The sequence below is a fragment of the Polyodon spathula genome, chromosome 29 (genome assembly GCF_017654505.1).
Source record: "Polyodon spathula isolate WHYD16114869_AA chromosome 29, ASM1765450v1, whole genome shotgun sequence".
Classification (NCBI taxonomy): domain Eukaryota; kingdom Metazoa; phylum Chordata; class Actinopteri; order Acipenseriformes; family Polyodontidae; genus Polyodon; species Polyodon spathula.
Window position 1 is genome coordinate 7,529,168 of NC_054562.1, and position 18,804 is coordinate 7,547,971.

Consider the following 18,804-nt stretch of genomic DNA (forward strand, 5'->3'; position numbering starts at 1 on the left):
AGGCACATTTTCATTGAATATATTGTAAAACAACAATAAAAAACACAAGTAACACAAACTACATGATTTAATAATAATAATAATAACAAGAATAATAATTCAGAAAAAAATGCAACAAGGAGGTATTAGTTGGGAAACACAGGCACTTGAGATAAACAGGAAGAATCGCTGAACAAAATTTTGTAACATGCTGGGGGAGGATTTACAGAAACCCTGAACTTCTAGCCTGCCTCTTGCTACCTCGCCTGTGCAGTAAGAGTCTCGGGTATCTGTCTCTGTGCTCATCACGCCTGGGCGGATAGAGATTTTCAAAACAGGTATATGAACCACAGCCCACTGAACTACGAAGTGGATGAGATTCAGCACTGGAAAAAAAAAACAAAAACAACAACCATTAGTACATTTACCAGGTTTATTTTAATAATCTAAAACCATGATCTAAATACCACTACCTTAACATTTCAAAAGAGCAGACTTTTCACAGAAATTACCCTGTGTTTGTATTGTAAGCATTGTGGGGCAATTAAAATCAGCCCTAACGGGAAATCTCACCACCAAGATCAATATTGAAAGAGGGGAGGTGTTACGATCTGCCTAGATCATTAAAATCTACCCCCAATGGCTTCCAACCTAAAATCGTTTTTAAAGACAATAAGGGGGGTTTGCTCCCTGTAATTCTGCGGTTTTAACTCGACCCTCCAACAGTGGCTTCAAAACACCACTGTTCATCCTGGAGGGCTAAATCCACTCCAGGTTTTTGTACAGATTAAATTAGACCTTGAAGGATTTTAGAAGGAGGTTTAACAGCTGGAGGTCTGTGGTTGGAACAAAGACATGGACTAGAAAAACAATCTTGCTCCTCAATAAGAGGAGCACCATTTGTCTCGAGGGAGGGCAAGTTTAGCGCAATGAAGCATTAAAACTAGAAATATTTTAAATACCAATAATCTATTAGGTGTGGCAAATGGTGCAAGAGAACATTTATATTTTAAAAAAAGAATAATTTAGTCTAACGTTTTAGAATAATTTTACTGCTCCTTCAAATTGAAATACATGAAATAAACAGACTTTTCACTACAGTGAACTGTTTTTGTTGTGAATCATGCTTAAAAAAAAAATGGCACTATCAAAGAGGAACACAAACATTAGTGTTTTTTGGGGATCAAAGGACTGGTGTTCACAACAGGTTTGATAAAACTGCACCACAAAACAGTGCTACATTAGTCTGACTGAATCCACTCCCTCAAACACACTGTGAATGCGTGTAACAGACTTCCACTTGACACTGGGACTTGATTTGCTCCCAACTGTTCCCCCTTATTTAACATCTGTGCGGACAACAGTTAAAACAACGTGCGATTGAAAACAAATGTAGATATTAGAGAAAAAAAAAAAAAAAAAAAAAAGGTGCTGTGCTATCCGGAGAACAGCAGTGGTTCTGTAACAGTGAGCTAGTCAGGATCATGCAGAGGCAAATAACACTGCGGCTGTCGCATGAACTGTTCGTGCCCTACTCCTTAAAATAATTCACATTTCCATCCTCTTTTGTGAAGACATAATTAAAGGGGGGGGGGGGGGGAGTAACTTCTCTCAAAAAAAAAAAAAAAAACACACACACACACACACACACACACACACACACACACACAATACTACAGGAATCAATGTCAGTCCCCTTTTCTTACGGTACAAGTTTCTTTCCAAGTTTCCAAAGTCATTTTTTTGTGTGTTGGTATTTATTAGATATATACATATATATATTTTCAGTTTTTAGTTAAGTCAAGAAGACAAGTCGAAAAGGAGTGTCTCAGAGCTCAGGCTCATTGTTTTGTCTGCCTTCAGCTTTTAAAGAAAGCCAGCGTTCCCAAATCTGGCGTTCCCAGAGTTCCGCCCCCTCTCCCGCCCGGAGTTCTCAAGATCGGCTGCGGTCTTCAGGATTCCCGACCAGCATCTTACTGTACAGCTTCTGCTGCTCCTCCTTGAAAGTGTCTTTCACTTTTTCCCTTTTCAGTCCGCCATCCCTACACACCACACAGAAATAAATAAATACAAACATACAGATTTTATTACAGGTTTTAAAAACTCCTGGTCGCTGTACAGTAGGTTTTGATCTTGACTCATTTTTAAAAAAAAAATCAATAAAAACACTTATTTCCCCCAATCTGAACCTGCACAGGGACAGAAACAGGATCCATTCCTGGTATTATTAACTACAGGAGGCGTGTCTCAGCGTACTGCCTATATGTTGACTCATTCCAGGTTTTAATGAGAGTTTTGATTAGCCACATTTTTAAACCAATTAAAAAGGTGATCAATGAGTCTTTACTTTTGTTCGTATTTAGGATTTCTGATGATACACAGTAGAGCCCAATACTGACGTGAAACAGCAATCTGGAATTTCTTCGTATCAGATGGAAACGAGATCACATTAAGATTAGCTACACTGATGATTATTAGTAGTAGTAGTATTCTGATATCGCTCCTATCGTTCCCTGGTACTGGAGATGCATTTCAATTCAACTCATTGATTAACCTTGCGCGTTATCTTTCAGGCACCTAGTGTCACTACAGTAAGTTATAGACTCACCACAGCAAGTCCACCAGACCGCCTTGCCTGGCGATTGCAGACTTGACTCTGTTTGCAAACTGTACTGCATCCTCTCCTTCCTGCGAAAAGAGGAACAGAATGAGCACTGGGCTGGGGGGGGGGCTGGAGTCCTGTACTGCGACATCCGAAGAACCAACAAGCACACACTAATAGAATATTAAGAGAGCTCCGTCTGGAGTCTGATTATACTTTCACACACACAGAAAAGTGCTTTTATAGTTTGTGTGTGTGTGTGAATTTATATATTGGTTTCCCTGTTCAGTTCACTATGCATTGTTGTGCATCAGCTGCTGAAGCTGCCGGTTTGGCAATGTAAACCACCTGGAGAGACAAGGATGTCTGGTTTCTGATCGACTCAATAGAAGAGTGAACTGGAAGAGAGAACGGAGTAGACAGACACCAAGAAATGTGATCTTGGTAGTATACAACTGCAATTGCTTATGGCATATGAGAGAGAGAGAGAGAATAAATGACAGGCTGCAGTGAACTATAATTGCATCGAAGGATTTATACTGAAGGCAGTTCTCCTTGTTTTGCATTTGTTTTCTTGGTCTCCCATGAAGGATTCTCGAAACGGGACAGTCAGTGCTTGGAATTATAATTAAAAAAAAAAAACAGAACAACAGGTCAGCACTTTAAAAGCCGTACAGAGAACTCTCCCAAAAATGATACGGATGTTTTAGGAGGCAGGTATTTTATTATGAAGATTTAGGAGAGCGTTAAAAGTATAGACACAAGTCCCCTATATGACTTGAAAAGTTCTGCGACTCTGGTTTGGCGATTACCAGAGTCACGCACAGGTCTGTTGCCATGGTGTCTCCAACGCTGCCCATGTAAATAAGGCAGGATGTCGTTTTCACCTGCATGCAAATAACAGGCGTGGAAACCACTGCAAGGTGGTTCAAATGGAAAATGATGTATTCCTCCTCCCCATCGTTCAGCTTCCTGACACTCCTGTGCAGTGCCAGTCTCCTCCCCGAAACCCTCTAGTTAGCATCACTATGAACCAAACTGGCAAGCTCTGCTGTAGCTCCGGCAAATCAAAATGTTAAATTAATAATAATAATAATAACAATTACAAAAAACAGGATATTGCAAGAATGATATTCTTAAATACTTAATTTGCGGTCCTGTTTTGGACCAGGTCCAACACTACAATTTTCCCTTTCCGGTCCGATGTGGGACCCTGCCCGACATCATAAAAGACGTCAAGCACAGGTCTCTAGTTGTTTTTTTCTCCAGGGAAAAAGCAGAGAAAAACTTAATGGCCGCATGAGACCGATAGGAGCTGAATGAAGCCTTCTGCATCCAGAGCTCAAAGAATACCACAGTACAAAATAATGACTTGGGTCGCATTATTGAGGAGTTTGGTGATAAAACGAGTGATCGGGAGAGGATTTATCAGTATGCACGTCTATAATGAGGTATGTGAAAAATACAGCGAACAAGGGGTGGGGCTTGGCTGGAGATGCAGTACTGAGTGTCCTTTTGTGACTCAAACTCTGAAAAAAACATTTTTAAACAGCGCGTGTGAAAATAAATTGGACCAGACGCGCAGAATAAACGGACTGCAAAGGGTTAAGTGTACCCTCCTATTCAATTTCAAAGGGATGCTTTTACATCAAGCTGTGTTTTAAAACAGGGGCATGCAAATTACAGTATACAAAACGGTGTGGATCCTGGAAGGGTTGAGCAGAGCCCCTGAACCAACACCCTATACACTTCAGAATGACAGCTTCCGGCACGGAAACACGACTCCCGCTGCACAGCAGTTTCACCTCCATTCCAGGTTTTATCAAAGGCTTGATTAGCCCCAGCGTGCAGGTAACAAGCTAGCGTGCTTCTTACTAAAGCAGGAACGGATCAAACAGCTGTGCAACAGAGGTTTTATATCCATTCCTGTCTTGGACTGACTCATTTCCCTGGTGATGATCGAAGACCGGTATCACATACACACCAGAAAAGCTACACTGTTTACAGACAACCCCAAAGTCACCACTCTCAGATAGATGATGGTAACCTGCAGACAGATGGTCACCCAGCTAAAGCCTCTCCAACCTCTACCTCCCCTCCCCACTCCAATCACGGGATTGGGATGCACAGCCTGTCTAAAACCCTCTCTCCCCTCCACTCTAACCCACCTCTCTGGTGACGGGGGGCAGGTACCACACGCTGCAGACTATGGCCCAGCTGCTCATCATTCTCAGGAGGTAGCTGACCATACCATACTTGCTGCTGTTCCAGAAAGCGTCTCCAAACCGAGGATCATACTGGAAGAAAGACAAGGCGCAGAATGAACGACTGCTGCTCGTTCATCACCACACCTCGTCATAACACGAACTCCTCATGTACAGCTCCGGACAAAAGTTTTGCAATCGCCCTAGAGAATGAGCCCATTCTGCTTCATAAAGTCGAATGAAACCTGCTGAATAATGTTAGGTTAACAGAATATAGTTATTCCCATATACCTGAAGCTAACTGAAAAAATGTGGCATTTCGAAATCTAACATGAAATACTGTACTACTGTTATGGCTTCCGGTAGACTTTTGCGATATCATTTTGTAGTTTATTTGATTACATGTTAAATAAAAGATTTAGTGTTTTTATTTTTAAATAATGTCTCAATCCTAAAATTCTAGGTGATGCAAAACCTTTGGCCATCGCAGCATTTACTACGGTTATAATACAATGACATAAGGAAATACTGTGCATGTTAATGTATAGAGTTTCATCCTCAAATCACACAATCAACACAATACACACCATATATTTACAGTTAAAAAGCTTTGACTGTCGACATTCAAGCCTACTTGCTAGTCTTTTTTTTTTTTTTTTTGAGCTTGGTAAAACAATATTTTTAGACACCAAGAATTAGTGTTGGTTTCAACAAATCAACAGGTCACACTGGAAGAAAGCCCAACCCAGAAGAGAAGAAGAATTACAGAACGGGATCCTTCGACCCGTCAGCGCTCGCCCGGTTCCTGCACCACACTTTGTCCTCAAGCTGGCAAGAGGTTAGTCGGATTTCTTTCTACAAGCCTGAACTACAGTATGCAGACAATCCTGTAGTCTACCTTGTGATTGATTCTGCAAGTCATGCCTACCTTAATGGCTACCGGATACATTGTCGTTCCGATCTCGAAGCTCCCTTTCTTGAACATCATCACAGAGGTGTTGTTGATACAAGTCCCTGTGGAGAAAACCGGACCGCTTTTCATTTTAAAATATAAAGCCTTGTTCATTTACAAATGATATTGATAACCTCCCGCTGCTGCAGGGGGTGGAGAAAGCCTGGCTGTTTAAAACAGGAGAGACAAGTCGTCTTCGGCAGTAACTGACTTTAAAAAGGAGTGTAAACGAACTGGACAGCCAACCGCGCCTGTTTACTACATGACGCACCAGGAATCACATGTTAGTATTATCATTCCTGTTACAACAGCATCAGAGCGGAGGTACGTGAAGGCACTGGCATAACCGTTTGATATTTTAATACCAATACATCACACAAATCATTGAAACCTCTCAGGAAAGGAGTGGCACTCCTGGTAGTTCATTAACAAGGTTTCTGGCAGTGGAAGCTGCTTTTATAAACTTCAGCTGAAATCCCTGAGCGTAACTAATCTTCAGCATTTGTATTTTAACACACACAGTGAATACAGAACATTGTAATTAAGTCACTGATGGCTGCGATGTGTTTTACAGCCGTGCCGTTGGCGTGAACGTCACAGGCATGCTGGTTTATACTGACTCGAGGCACAAGAGCTGCAGCCGTTCCAGTAATGAAGCTTACTCACTCACCTTCTGGGAATATCAGGATGGGCAGTTTCGTTTTGTCCTCCACGTGGTCACTTAACCTGAAAAGGCAGGAGATCAGAACCAATAATAAAGCGCGTTATTGAAGGAGGGGAGCATCTCAAAAGCACTGCTGCTAGCACCTTCCAGAAGGACATTTAAGAACCACAGATAATCTTTACTTTTATATAGTGCCAGACTACGAGACTATGAACTATGCATGAGCTGCACTTACAACAACGTCTCACCCAAAAGACTGGAGCACAAGAAGTTCAGCGACTTGCTCAGGGTCACACAGTGAGTCAGTGGCTGAGCTGGGATTTGAACCGGGGACCTCCAGGTTACAAGCCTGTTTCTTTAACCACTGGACCACACAGCCTCCTATGGCCGTGACTCACTAGTTACAGAGTAAGTTTACAAATCTGTACGTAGACCAGGTTTTACGTCGTCACAGGACCGTTGCCATGTTACCACAAGTGCTGGTGACATAAGCTTCAGTAAAAACACAGATGTAATAAATACTTGGAATAAAATCAGTTTCTACAGTATATATAAAAATAAGAAATAAACAGACCGTTTGTTTTAACAATCAGCCTACTTCCGATCGTTTAGACTAGAATTTCACCAACATGTTGTTATTGCCACTGGTGCTTGACCAGCGTATGATTTCTGACTCTGCGCGCTCGTCTCGCGCCCCGGACTCGTTTAACGCCTTTACCTTTTGGCCACAAGGCTGCGATCTTTAACCTCGGAGCGCTCGAACCAGATGTGTGGGCACGCCTTCACCATGGATCTCTGAATGATTCCCATTAAACCACCGTGGACCTGCCCCACCTGAAACAAGAGCACACACACACACAGACACACGCTGTCAAACCGGCTGAGAAAGGGAGGTCTAAAAGCAGGGGGCAGAGACCTGGATTAACCTCTTCTAACTGTCGCTGTGGTCCATTCTCTAGCAGGTACTGCCCGCTGCATTGGGCGCTAGTGCTTAGTGTGCCGTGTGCAGTGACTCTCTCTGTGTTGGGGGTGGTGCTTAGTGTGCCGTGTGCAGCGAGTCTCTCTGTGTTGGGCGACGGTGCTTTGTGAAGGGAGCGCTGCTCCTCAGTACAGCTTACCATGGCGTAGCAGCCGTCGCTGGCCAGTATGATCACATCGATGGGGGAGGTGTGGTTTGCAACGCAAATCCCTCCGTTTTTAGGCTTGTTCTCGCTACAATACAAAAGAAATCAACATAGAGAGAGAGAGAGAGAGAGAGACAGAGAGAGGGGGGCGCTTTTCCTTGAAGTCTAACTATCACTGAACAGAGAAAATACCAAACCAACAACTTGAGCTCCTATAAAAGACCTTATATAAACTATTATAAACTTTTGTTTTATTTATTAATAAAACAGATATTTCCGCCTCCACCCTCCCCTCGAAACATGAAACTCTGTGCAGCAAGCGATGGTGTCAACCACTGTAAAACTCGAAGCATTCTGTCTGGCTGCTGGCTCCACTGCAACAACCACACACACACAATGCAAGCAATAGTATTTCCTGTGTCTGAACAGTAGAGGGCACCAAAAACTACAGAAAGAAACCCTATCTGTACTACACAAACTAAACAGCAGAGGTCACCCTTCAGCAAATCATCCAGCGCTCTGTACCAAAACATCTGAGAGACACCAGGACAATTGTCCCTCCACAGGACTCAAGTTACATACTCTTGCTGTTGCTTTGCCCCTACCTCCCCCCAGAAAAAAAAAAAACTGTAAAATATAACTTTAGCATTGCAATATGATAGTAAAGAATATGCCTTAGGACTTTTTCATACAAGCCATTTAACTTCCTCTGCTAAACTGTTCCAAGAAGTTATACATTCTATTTATACATGTTCTGGAGAGACCAGGACCCCACTCCAGTTCTGGATGTTCCCATCTCTGCTGCTGGTATTTATAACAATGACGACAAGCTACCAGCACACGTGGTTTCCAGTTGCCGCTGTATACGTATGGTGTATGGACTGCTGAGGAAAGACACGGGGGCACACAGGTCACAAGCGAGTCCTCCCTCCCTCGCTAATGCAGACCTTGTGGCTGGTTCCTGGCTCACAGCCATGGCTGTCTACAGTATCCCAGCCAAGGGAGAAACATTTGTCAAGGTAAATATAGCAGATGTGTGAGCGGCGGCAGCAGCAAGGTCAATAACTGTGTATGGAGGAAAATAAATATCAGAGAGGCTGACATCACAGCAGGGCTACATCCTGCTTAAACACACACCACTTTCATATGATTCAGCATCTGATCATGCATACCTATACATCAGGGATGGAAGCCAGACTCCGATCCCACAGCGATTTCATCCATTCCTGGTTTTACTAGTAGGTTAATAAGACACCTGAGCTTGTTACTTACACACTCTGTGGTTAATCAAGCTGGTATTAAAACCTGGAATGGGTAACACTGCTGTGCAATATGAGTCTTATCTCCACCCCTGTATGTGGTGCAAAAGGAGTTACAGAATAGGAAATTCATAATTGTTTGTAAATTCATTTGACTTTAAACTTATCAAAAACTGAAGTGTTTTTTTTTTTTTTTTTCCCCCAGCCTGCAAAGATTGCTTTCTAAAACCTTAGTGAACAAAAACACAAATATATACCCTAGTCATAAATACCTACTTTGCCCTCCAGATCATGGCTTACTGTTCTGACATTGTAGTCATAACTCCCAGGTCAGTTGTCAGAAAGACTACTCTCTCCACCCCACCCCCTGAGCCATCCGTTTCTAAAATACAAACCTCAAATGTTTAAGATTCCAGATTTACATACTTCCTTACGCACCTCCCTGTACACACACACTCTTCCTTTTGCTCACTGCAGCACACTGTTAGCACTGTACAGTCAACGGCATGTATAACTAACAGCCAACAGCCTAAAACAAGACACCCTCCTTCCTTCACAAACCCATCAGTACCCGCTAAACAGGACTGCCTAGCCTGTAACCCAATACCTGCAACACACACACAAGCAGGGCGTGCAGAGGCTGTATGTGCCCCAAAAGGTGTTGGATGACATCACTTTACTCGGTGTCCCAGAGCTAGAACTCTCCACCTTCATTCCTCCATGAGCGGAGAACCTTATTCCAGTTGAACTGGTAGCCCAGGCTGACACAAGCTGCCCCTTGAGCAGGGAGGCTCTGTGGTGCTATGGGGTGTGGCTCACCTGTCATGGTAGGTGATGATAGCAGTCAGGGCTCGCACACAGATCCGGTAGCACATCAGGTGGACTTTTTCACTCAGGAAGTTTTTGAATCTGCAATGCAAGAGACACAAAAAAGGGAAACTGAATTTCTTCACAACTACAGAAACGTGCTTGTACAGTTTAGTGATGGAAGTACAAACGACACAGCTGTCCAAGCGGAGAACACAAATCAGGAGGCATTGCAAAACCGGCTTAACAGGTCTCTCTGAAGAGGGTCTATTTTGTATCCGATACGAGATTTAGACAGCAAATGCAGTGCAATGCCAATCACATAGCCAGGGTGCCCCATAGGTCAGGCATCACAGGGTAGAATTGGCAATATTGATTGTCTGTTTCTTTCAGGTGTGAAATGCCTTTAAGCAAAGAGGAACAACCTAAAATCTGCAGAATATATGACATTGCTAATGACTAATGGGACGCCACAAGTCTACTGCCTCTTGTCGGCACGCTTGATATTCCACGCACTTACCTCCCATTCGGCAATATCCCCACCATTGTAGTTCCAACCACCAAAAGTCCCACTCCAGTAAATGCCAGAGTGACCCTGCAAGTGAAGGGCAAGAACAACATGCATGTGAGCGTCCCGTTTCACTGCGCTCAGACCTGCCCACGATCACTCAGCTGGACGTGGCTTTCATCTACAGCCTTCTGCGCTCTCCACTTACTCCGCCACCTTGTTGACAGTCCAGTTAGTATAACCCAAAAGTCATTTTCAAAAAGGTAATACAGCAAAATTTGAATTGTTTGAAAAAAAGGAAGCGTATTAAAATATAAGTTACCAATTAAAGCAGTTAAAAAATAAATAAATCACTAACTATTCAGAATAACTGCATACTGTATCTGTTCGTATTGCTTCTTTGCATGAATTCCAACACTGTATTAGCGCATGTATGTCGTTGTCCACACCCTCAGCCATTTGTGCATACAGACACTGTATGCTAAACCCATCTGATTAAGTTCTCATTTATCTACCCCCTCTGCCGTGAACCTATTAGAGTTAAGCCATCTGGATTAAAACCAGCTGCATCCCATCTCTCTAATCCTCCCAGACGGCAGGGCAATACGCACAGACTTAGCAAAGCTCAGAGACCAAACCAGTAAGAGACACGATACAGACGAGATTTTAATTACGCCCCTAGGTTGCACAGTAGAAAGCAACTCCTAGCGATGTTTGCAAAGCCAGCTCAGTTACAGTTTAAATGAGAACATTTCTGTTTCATCTCTCGCAGCACAAGGTTTGACTTGTGCCAACAGCAAAACCGCACCAACAAATCTAAAAGCTGCCCTTAAAGTTTAACAAGACCCCAAAACCTGCACTTTGGGCAACAATTCAGCTTCTCAAAACCACCTCAGCTGTGAAGACTAATTACACTGCGGAGTACAGAGGACAGGGACTCAGGATCATAAAGGTCAAAGTTTTGTAATTCCGGCTGGAATTCAGCTGCCTGTGCCAAGTATCCTTATTTGCACAGACAGACCTTCCCTTGTTAAACGCGGCTCTGTGTGCTTAATGGAGCAACGGGAGCGTTATCTCATCGGCACGCTGCAATTAAAAACAGCAAGTCATCCTATGAATGGCTCTGGAAGTTGGCAAGCCTTGCTTGTCCTCGGCGAGTTGAGGAGACGCAGCTAACGCAGCTAATGCAGCTAAAACCTTGGCGTGGAGAACGCTGCCGCTTCTGTGGTCAGCGTATCAAATCCTTTTTGCATACAGCCTACAAGACGTGACCAAGCAGACTCAAAACTGCGCTTTGGAAACATAGCATTAAAAAATACAGCTTCTAGAAAGATTGGTTTACATCTAAATTCCAATTGATTAGTTTTTAATCTGAAACTGCTCATCTCCAATGAAAAGAGAAACAGAAAGAAAACACAAGGAAGCACGCTGTTGTTGACAATAAGCTTGCAAAGCCCAATAGTGCAATTAAAACGGTGTTGTTCTGTTTAAGCCTCTGGATAATTTAAAGTAATTATGCAGCTATTGGTGAACCAAGGTTAAATGCTTCTTGCTGAACCAGCTGCTCTAGTTCCCCTTGTAAAACCCATTGCCCATTCCCAGGCAGACACACAGAGATCGAGTGCTGCTGGGATGGAAATAAGACTAATTGCATAGCAGTATGACCCATTCCTGGCTTCCCTATGAACTTAATACACACCTGAGCTTGTTACCTAGACACACTGTGGCTAATCAAGCTTGTGCTAGAACCCGGGATGGGTGAAACTGCTATGCAATAGGAGTCTCATTTCCATTCTTGAAGTACGTCTTCAGAACGGTAACCTCAAGGTTATCTGTAGGCAGTAAAAACAGACTGTCCTTTAGATCTGGGCTCGCAGTATCCGACCGGCAGATCCGGACGCCTGGAATTAGTCGGACTCCCAGACAGGTAGAGCCCCGCAGAGAGGCACAGTGCCTCGGGCAGGTGCGCCTCACCTGAGCGGCAGCAGGAAGCAGTACCGGATGAGCAGCCCAAGCCCCCACAGCACGGTGAGCCTCAGGCTGATGTGCTGGAAGTTGTAGTTGCTGCGCGTGAGAAGGTTCCAGGACTCGAGCTCCTCCGGGGAGAAGCGCTTGGTCACCTCGTCGTCCATGATGCTCTCCACTCCCTTGCGGCAGAAGTAGAAGATGTCGCTCATCTCGAACTCGGGGCTGCTCAAGTCCTTGCTGCTGCCACTGCGCCGGATCTCCTTGATCTCCTCCTCCAGGGACATGGGCTCCTTGGCAATAATGCCTGGGGGTGGGAGGAGAGACCTGCGTCAGGGGCGTTACACTACAGCCTTTAAATATCACGCTCCACTCGACTCAGTAAGGCAGCGTCACTCTTGCTGTGGAATCATGCTTGTGGCTCAAACGCGATCGAAAGAACATCTTTTAGGAAGTCCTTTATAGCAACCAGGCCTTCAACTGTAACTCAGGGCTTCTCAAACTCGGTCCTGGGGACCCCCTGTGGCTGCTGGTTTTCATTCCAACCGAGCTCTCAGTTACTTAACCAGACCCTTCATTGAACTGATAATTTGCTCAATTAGACATTTTTACTTGTTTTCAGCTCTTAAACAGTTGCAGTTCAAGTTGCTTATCAACTTGAAATCTGCAACTGTTTAAGAGCTGAAAACAAAAAAAAAAAAAAAAAAAAAAAGGTCTAATTAAGCAAATTATCAGTTCAATTAGGGTTATAGTTCAGTAATTGAGAGCTCAGTTGGAATGAAAACCAGCAGCCACTGGGGCTCCCCAGGAGAGTTTGAGAAGCCCTGGTCTACCTGAACCCACACTGGGCATTCAATTAAGGAATTAAAAGCACCTGGCAGTGCAGAGAAGGGCAATCATGACGAATGATCAAGGCAACAGCCTCTGGACTGCACTGCAGAATAGATAAGGCTGGGAGGGGGGTCCTGGGATGGACTGAAAGAGATCGAAGGGAGCACCTCTGCTATATAAATCTTACACCCCAATCACGCTGCCACTGCAACGCACGTTAAAACTACAGAGTGAAGCGAGTGGCAAAACGAGAAGGGTTTTGCGAGTGTGTGGCGCTCACAAGGAGGACAGAAAACCAGTTTGAAAAACATCAAAGCATCAAGAGCAGAATCGCCTCTGTGTTACAAAGGGTCGCATTTCAATGCTCTTTTTCTTTGCGATGTTGGTTGGGCACGATTCGTGACACTAAACAAGCAAGCTTACCGTTGGTATAGGGTTTATAAAGAAGGTGGTTCTTTTCTTTGGCTCCGCGCTCTATCCGGAGAGTCGCCCACTGGAAAGAAACAGACAAACACAAAGCAGCAATTATTCAGAGGACAACCCATTCCCAGGGCACAGTCTGCCCTAGAGCTCTTGCTCTCTCTCTGGGTATTCAGCAGGGCTGGCACTGGGTTGCACCAGCTTAAAACTAAGCTCAAACATGAAGTCTCTACAAGTGCTGTGTAAAAGCAAAGTTAGTAAAGACTTATTCGATAACGAAACACTTAGAATTTCTGCATAAATAATAACAATAAAAGATCAGAAAAATACTTTGTTTTTTGGAGTAAGAAAAACACGAGTCAAAATGCAGAAATAATGACTGTTTCGAGCACTCAAGTACAAAATGTAACCATTGACTTCACTAGCCCAGGGGTGGTCAACCCCAGTCCTGGAGAGACACAATCCTGCAGATTTTCTGGGTATCTTTAATGTCGAACAGGTTCAAATTAAGTAAGTCGAGAACTGAGGGTGGAATGAAAACCAGAAGACCCTGCGGCTATCCGGGACCAGGACTGGCCACCCCTGCACTAGCCGAAATGCAAGCCTTCGATGCCTACTATGCCTTCCTTCTAGTTAAAAAGGGCGCTTTTGCCAAGGACAGCAGCAAACAACACACTTCAGCTGCCTGGCACCAGAACAGACTGCACAGCCGGAAAAATAACACGAGCCAATCCCAACGCAGAATGAAACCCTAGCCTGGCAATTACTGATAATCACTATAGACCCCGTGAGCACCAAGAGCAACGACATCCACGGGTCTATTGACAACACTTGTAATTTGTTTTTAATACCTGTGGTAGGTTGCCCAGGCTGTGAGCAAATTACTCTGTCAGTGCCAAGCAGCTTTAGGAGAGATGACATGAGGAGTAACCAAGAGTTTCACACAGCGGTGTGAATTCAATTCATATCTAAAACCTGGGGCAGTGCAATGCACAGCTATGAAATGTGACAGCGAGCAATGGTGCAGCCACACTCTTCTGCAGCATCTAAACCCAGAGGAGCCTGCTATGGCAAACATTTTGCACCACTGCATGAAAAGCAATCAAGCGATAAGCTGAGAGAGAGAGAGAGAGAGCCGTTTGATCCATTTCTGGTTTTACTAGGAGTTTAATAAGAGCTTGTTGCATTCACACAGCGGCACACTCATACACACAAGCTTGTATTAAAATCTGAAATGGGTGGAACTGCTGTGCAACAGGAGTCTTCCTTCCCTCCGCGAAGTGCGTTTTCAGGACGGTAATCTGTGCAACGTTTTGTACAGGGTTTCAAAACACCCAGCCACATGACGTCTTCCTCTTCATTGGATGTATTCTGCAATAACATATACACCTCTCCCCAAGCGTGCTATAGTGGCTGCCTATGGGGCATTTATAACTGCTGACGATGTTATGGCAGGTGTTTCAACGTTCTAAAGTATTAAACTGAGGTTTCCAGGGAGCTGCAGTCTCTTTATTCAAAAAATCGCAGCTTAAATGTGATTCATGGTTTTACAAAAATAAACAACTTTCACGGACGCTTTCTAGAATAACCCTGTCCAACGTATTTTCAGGTTTTAAGTTGCTTCTGACCTCCTCAGCATAGTTTCAGAATTCAAAGCACAGAGGCATTATTCCGGATCAGCAGAATTCAAGCCTGTCTTTAAAAGCAACATTCAGCCAGATTAGTACTGTACATAACTTATTTGCTTCACAGGACTGCTTAAATTAACCAAGTTTGGGTTTGAAAATTTAGAATTTCTTTATTCAAAACTATTTAGGGGCTTGACCCTCTCTCCCCTGTTAAATATGAAAACCCAGCCCTTCATGGCTTCAAGCTTTGCACATCTATAAAATGACAGGAAAGGCTAGAGAAGTACAGTACTGTAGCCCCACTGGGACACTTACAGTAGCACAGGAGAGGGGAGCAATCAGCAGGGTCTTTGCTAGTGCTGCACGAAATGGCTATTCGATTTTTCACATCAAGCTCTCCACAGGTCAGTGGTGTTGCTCAGGCTAAATTACCACTCCGAGAGAAACAAGCCGCTGTTTCACAATTTGAACGCTACCCGAGACCAAATCGACACCCATAATCCTCACCCGATTGTCAGCGCCTCACTTTCGTGGAGAGCCTATCCGAACAAATCGTTTCATGCCGGTACAGTCTTTAAAAAATGAGCTGTCCCCCTTACTCCCAGCTATGGCTAAGAAGCTGGTTCAGTATTTTGGGGTGGGCATGTGAGGAGGAATGTCAACAGTAGGCTGGATAACAAGCAGAGTTCAATCTGTTCTCCAGTGCAACCCGGCAACCAGGGCACACAGTAACACAACCTGGCACCAGCAGGAAACGCTCCTCCAATCAGTTCCTTCGAAGCTCTACCTTGGGGTGTTGCAGGAGCCTACAGGAGCATTTCAGGGTAGGAGAAACGTCTACCCATCTTGCTAGGGCTTCCCGATCTGATTTTTTCCGATTGGACTCTACACACGATCAGGGGCGTTGGTGTTGATGGGGCAGCTTTACCACTGCAAGGGGCACTGCTGAAGAAACAGCTGCTGGAGTTTGTGTGGACCCAGCAGATTCTAAGAAAAGCCGCTGTTTCTTCACTGGTTTCACTTGGAATGGTATATTTAGCCCAGTAAACCCTAACGACCCTCTCCTGATTCTCTGGGGCGCTTCATTTGAATGATCAGTTTGAGCAGCACCACTTGGTAGCTGGTGCCTGGTTTATCAGCGCCATTCAAATGATGCTTTCCACCGTTTTGTCAACTAAAACAAAAAACGCGGCGCTATTTCCCTGAACGAAGAGTTACCGTTTTGTGCTACTCTTGAGTTGCCTTTTACAGTCTCAAGAACGCCGCTGATCACTAATAAACACCTTCAAAATCCATGTCAAAAGTCCTCTTGCTGAACCTGTTAAAACTGAATATTGTGTCGACAGGGCAGGCAGCCTCACTCACCTTGAATATTTTAAGCAGCGTTTTCATGTACAATTTGCGGATGCCCAAGGAGACCCCGAAGATGGCAGGGACGATTATAAAAACCAGAAGCAGAGTAAACCAAACCGTGAAAGATATCCCCAGGAGGACGCAGATCAGACTGTCGAACGGGATGAAGAAAAAAGCCATCTTCACGCCTTCAGAAAAATAAAACAAAAAAATAAACCACAATTCAGAGTCTCTGAGGCAAGGAAGCAGTCGGGGACCTTCCAAAGCAGCGGCCAAGGGTCCGATCAGTGTATCCCTCCCCTCTAAATACTACAGTCTTAATTTTCGCAACCGGTGAGTAAATATAGGCTTCATCAAGAAGCTGTATTTATTTTTTTTACAAGTCTTTCTTATTCCAGCGTAGCAAATCCATCTAGAAGCAATGCGGTGCCGTCAGTTCCTCCCAATATGCGCAAGAAGTGGCAGCGAGCAGAACGCGAAATTCAACGGTAACATTTCTTTATAAACGACAAAATCCGTGTACCCACCCCGCTAGGAAAGACAAAATCTACAGGCACGGTACATTATTATCTTGATAGTAGCTCTTGCTGATGAAAAAAACACGTCCTTGTGGAACTGTAACAGAACTGACACTAATTACAAATCCTGCTCAGTCGGTCTAACGTGGATCTCCAAGAAGCGTGACCTAGAATTAACCTCAAAAGCACCGATTACAAGACCTGCAGTACCAAACGCATGGGAAGTTACGCACACAGGCTGGAAAAGGGTTTGGATCCGAGACTTCTGAGCACGTAAATCCAGAAAAAAAAAAAAATAGAAATGCAGGCTTCTTTCAATTAGCGAAGAAGAAGTTTCCCTTCTGCGGATCCTTGCTGGTCTGCACTCCAGGTACAGGATCTAAAATAGGGGGGAAAAGTGTAAGGAAGTTAGATCAGGATTGATTTTATTTTTATGCAAGACCTGAACGCTAAACAAATAAACAACTCAATCTAGTTTTCAGACTGGGCATTAAAGTGTTACACAGACTAACTTAAAAGTTTCTGTGATTTCTTCTTCCTTCTGTTCTGCACTTTCACTGTTACGCATGTATTTGTCATTTGATCATTATTCTTGTAAAAACAGTTCTGTACTCATGCCAGCGATGTTATTGCTGGATTATTTAGAATACACTGAGTAAACGCGTTAATGTGTGGAGTTAAATTAAGGGGGGTTGACAGTGTATAGTTTTCTACAGCCAGCGTTTGTAAAGCGACCGGCAGAACGCCACTAAATAAACAGAAGGTCCCGGGGTGGGGTCAAACTTATCACAGATAAGAACTATCTGTTTCTAACACGGCTGTCCGCCTAAAACTTGGAAAAAATATATATATATATATATATATATATATATATATATATATATATATATATATATATATATATATATATATATATAAATACTATATAATAATGTGTTATGATTTCAAAAACACAAGAAGAAAATCTTTTAGAACTTAAATAATAATAATAATAATAATATAAAGTTGATTACAATAAAACAAAAAGCGCAGCTGTCGAGTCCCCTTCCTCTCTCCTCGGGCTGTTGTGAACTGGAACAGCACGGCCGGTGTAACGTGTACCATGTCCGTGCAGTTCCGAGCGGTACTGCAAAACTGTTCTCTAGTCCGTATTATTAATCGGTTACAAAAAAAATATATGCATAGGTGAAAAAATATACATCACTACCTCAAGACAAGAAATTAAACATCCTGGCATGCAAAAGACATTTATCTTCAGAAATATTTGAATTTCCACCCCCGGTGATGACTCGGTTACTCCATCCTTTTCACAATACATTTTTAATACCAGTCTGTTTATTTTTACTAGCAGGGCGAGTTTGCCCTCTCCTCTCGCTTGGGCTGTCACAGTTTTATACAGATTGCAATTGAAACACGCTTACCTCGGATTCAGAGCTGTTCTCCGCCGTGCAGAGACTCCCTTTGTGGGTCTGAAGCTCTATTTTTGCATCATAATCTCACACCCAGCAGTCGCGGGCGAGGCTGCGCACTGCAGCGGCGAGGCCATGTGGCCGTGACGCGCCTCTGCCAGCCTGCGTCTGGGGTAAGAGAGAGAGTGGCATCGGTGTTTTAATAGCATAAGGGCACCAGTTCCTGTTTTCCTAATTGTAAACACACACATTTTATTTCCGGTGAAATGTTAAATGCATATTGAATTTATTCAGAGACAGTGCATGAGCACATTATTTTAATTGACTATTCTGGGTGCCTAACAGTTTTATGCAATCGTATGTGATTTAATTGTTTCCCGGATAATTGCATACAATCTTGAATTGGTACATTTCTTTGAAAAGGCATGTTCCCTATTCTGGTTAAGTGCATAAAACTGCTGAGGCACACGGGATATGCAAATCGCAGGAATCCACTGCATGTGCAATTTTCTTAAGAAATGTGCTTTACAGTTAACAGCATGGTGCAATTATCACGTATGCAATTGATTGGAAATTTTCAA

At 43.6% G+C, this 18,804-nt stretch overlaps 1 protein-coding gene across 4 annotated transcripts; it reads right to left on the bottom strand.

Moving 5' to 3' along the window:
- Positions 1–49: 49 nt before the first annotated feature.
- Positions 50–18,397, bottom strand: LOC121302260 (glycerol-3-phosphate acyltransferase 4-like). Of its 4 annotated transcripts, XM_041232103.1 has the most exons (14): positions 18,236–18,396; positions 17,828–17,948; positions 16,309–17,193; positions 13,319–13,388; positions 12,074–12,371; positions 10,112–10,186; positions 9,604–9,693; positions 7,520–7,613; positions 7,120–7,235; positions 6,408–6,463; positions 5,714–5,799; positions 4,750–4,878; positions 2,588–2,667; positions 50–2,021 (listed from the first exon to the last, which is right to left on the bottom strand). In XM_041232103.1, exons 3-14 carry the CDS (start codon positions 16,474–16,476, stop codon positions 1,913–1,915), a joined length of 1,371 nt encoding a protein of 456 aa, XP_041088037.1. In that variant the 5' UTR covers positions 16,477–17,193; positions 17,828–17,948; positions 18,236–18,396; the 3' UTR covers positions 50–1,912. The 4 variants fall into 4 exon arrangements, with proteins under 4 accessions (XP_041088037.1, XP_041088036.1, XP_041088040.1 ...); XM_041232102.1 differs by lacking the exon at positions 17,828–17,948; XM_041232106.1 differs by lacking the exons at positions 16,309–17,193; positions 17,828–17,948 and having other exon boundaries at positions 18,236–18,397.
- Between the last annotated feature and the right edge of the window lie 407 nt (positions 18,398–18,804).

Coding starts and splice junctions, on each gene's coding strand:
- LOC121302260 (XM_041232102.1), bottom strand. CDS start 16,476: ATGGCTTTTTTCTTCATCCCGTTCGACAGTCTGATCTGCGTCCTCCTG. Junction 4,879..5,713: donor TGTATCCGGTAGCCATTAAG/GTAGGCATGACT, acceptor TCTTTCTTCCAG/TATGATCCTCGGTTTGGAGA. Junction 2,668..4,749: donor TGCCCCCCGTCACCAGAGAG/GTGGGTTAGAGT, acceptor CTCTTTTCGCAG/GAAGGAGAGGATGCAGTACA.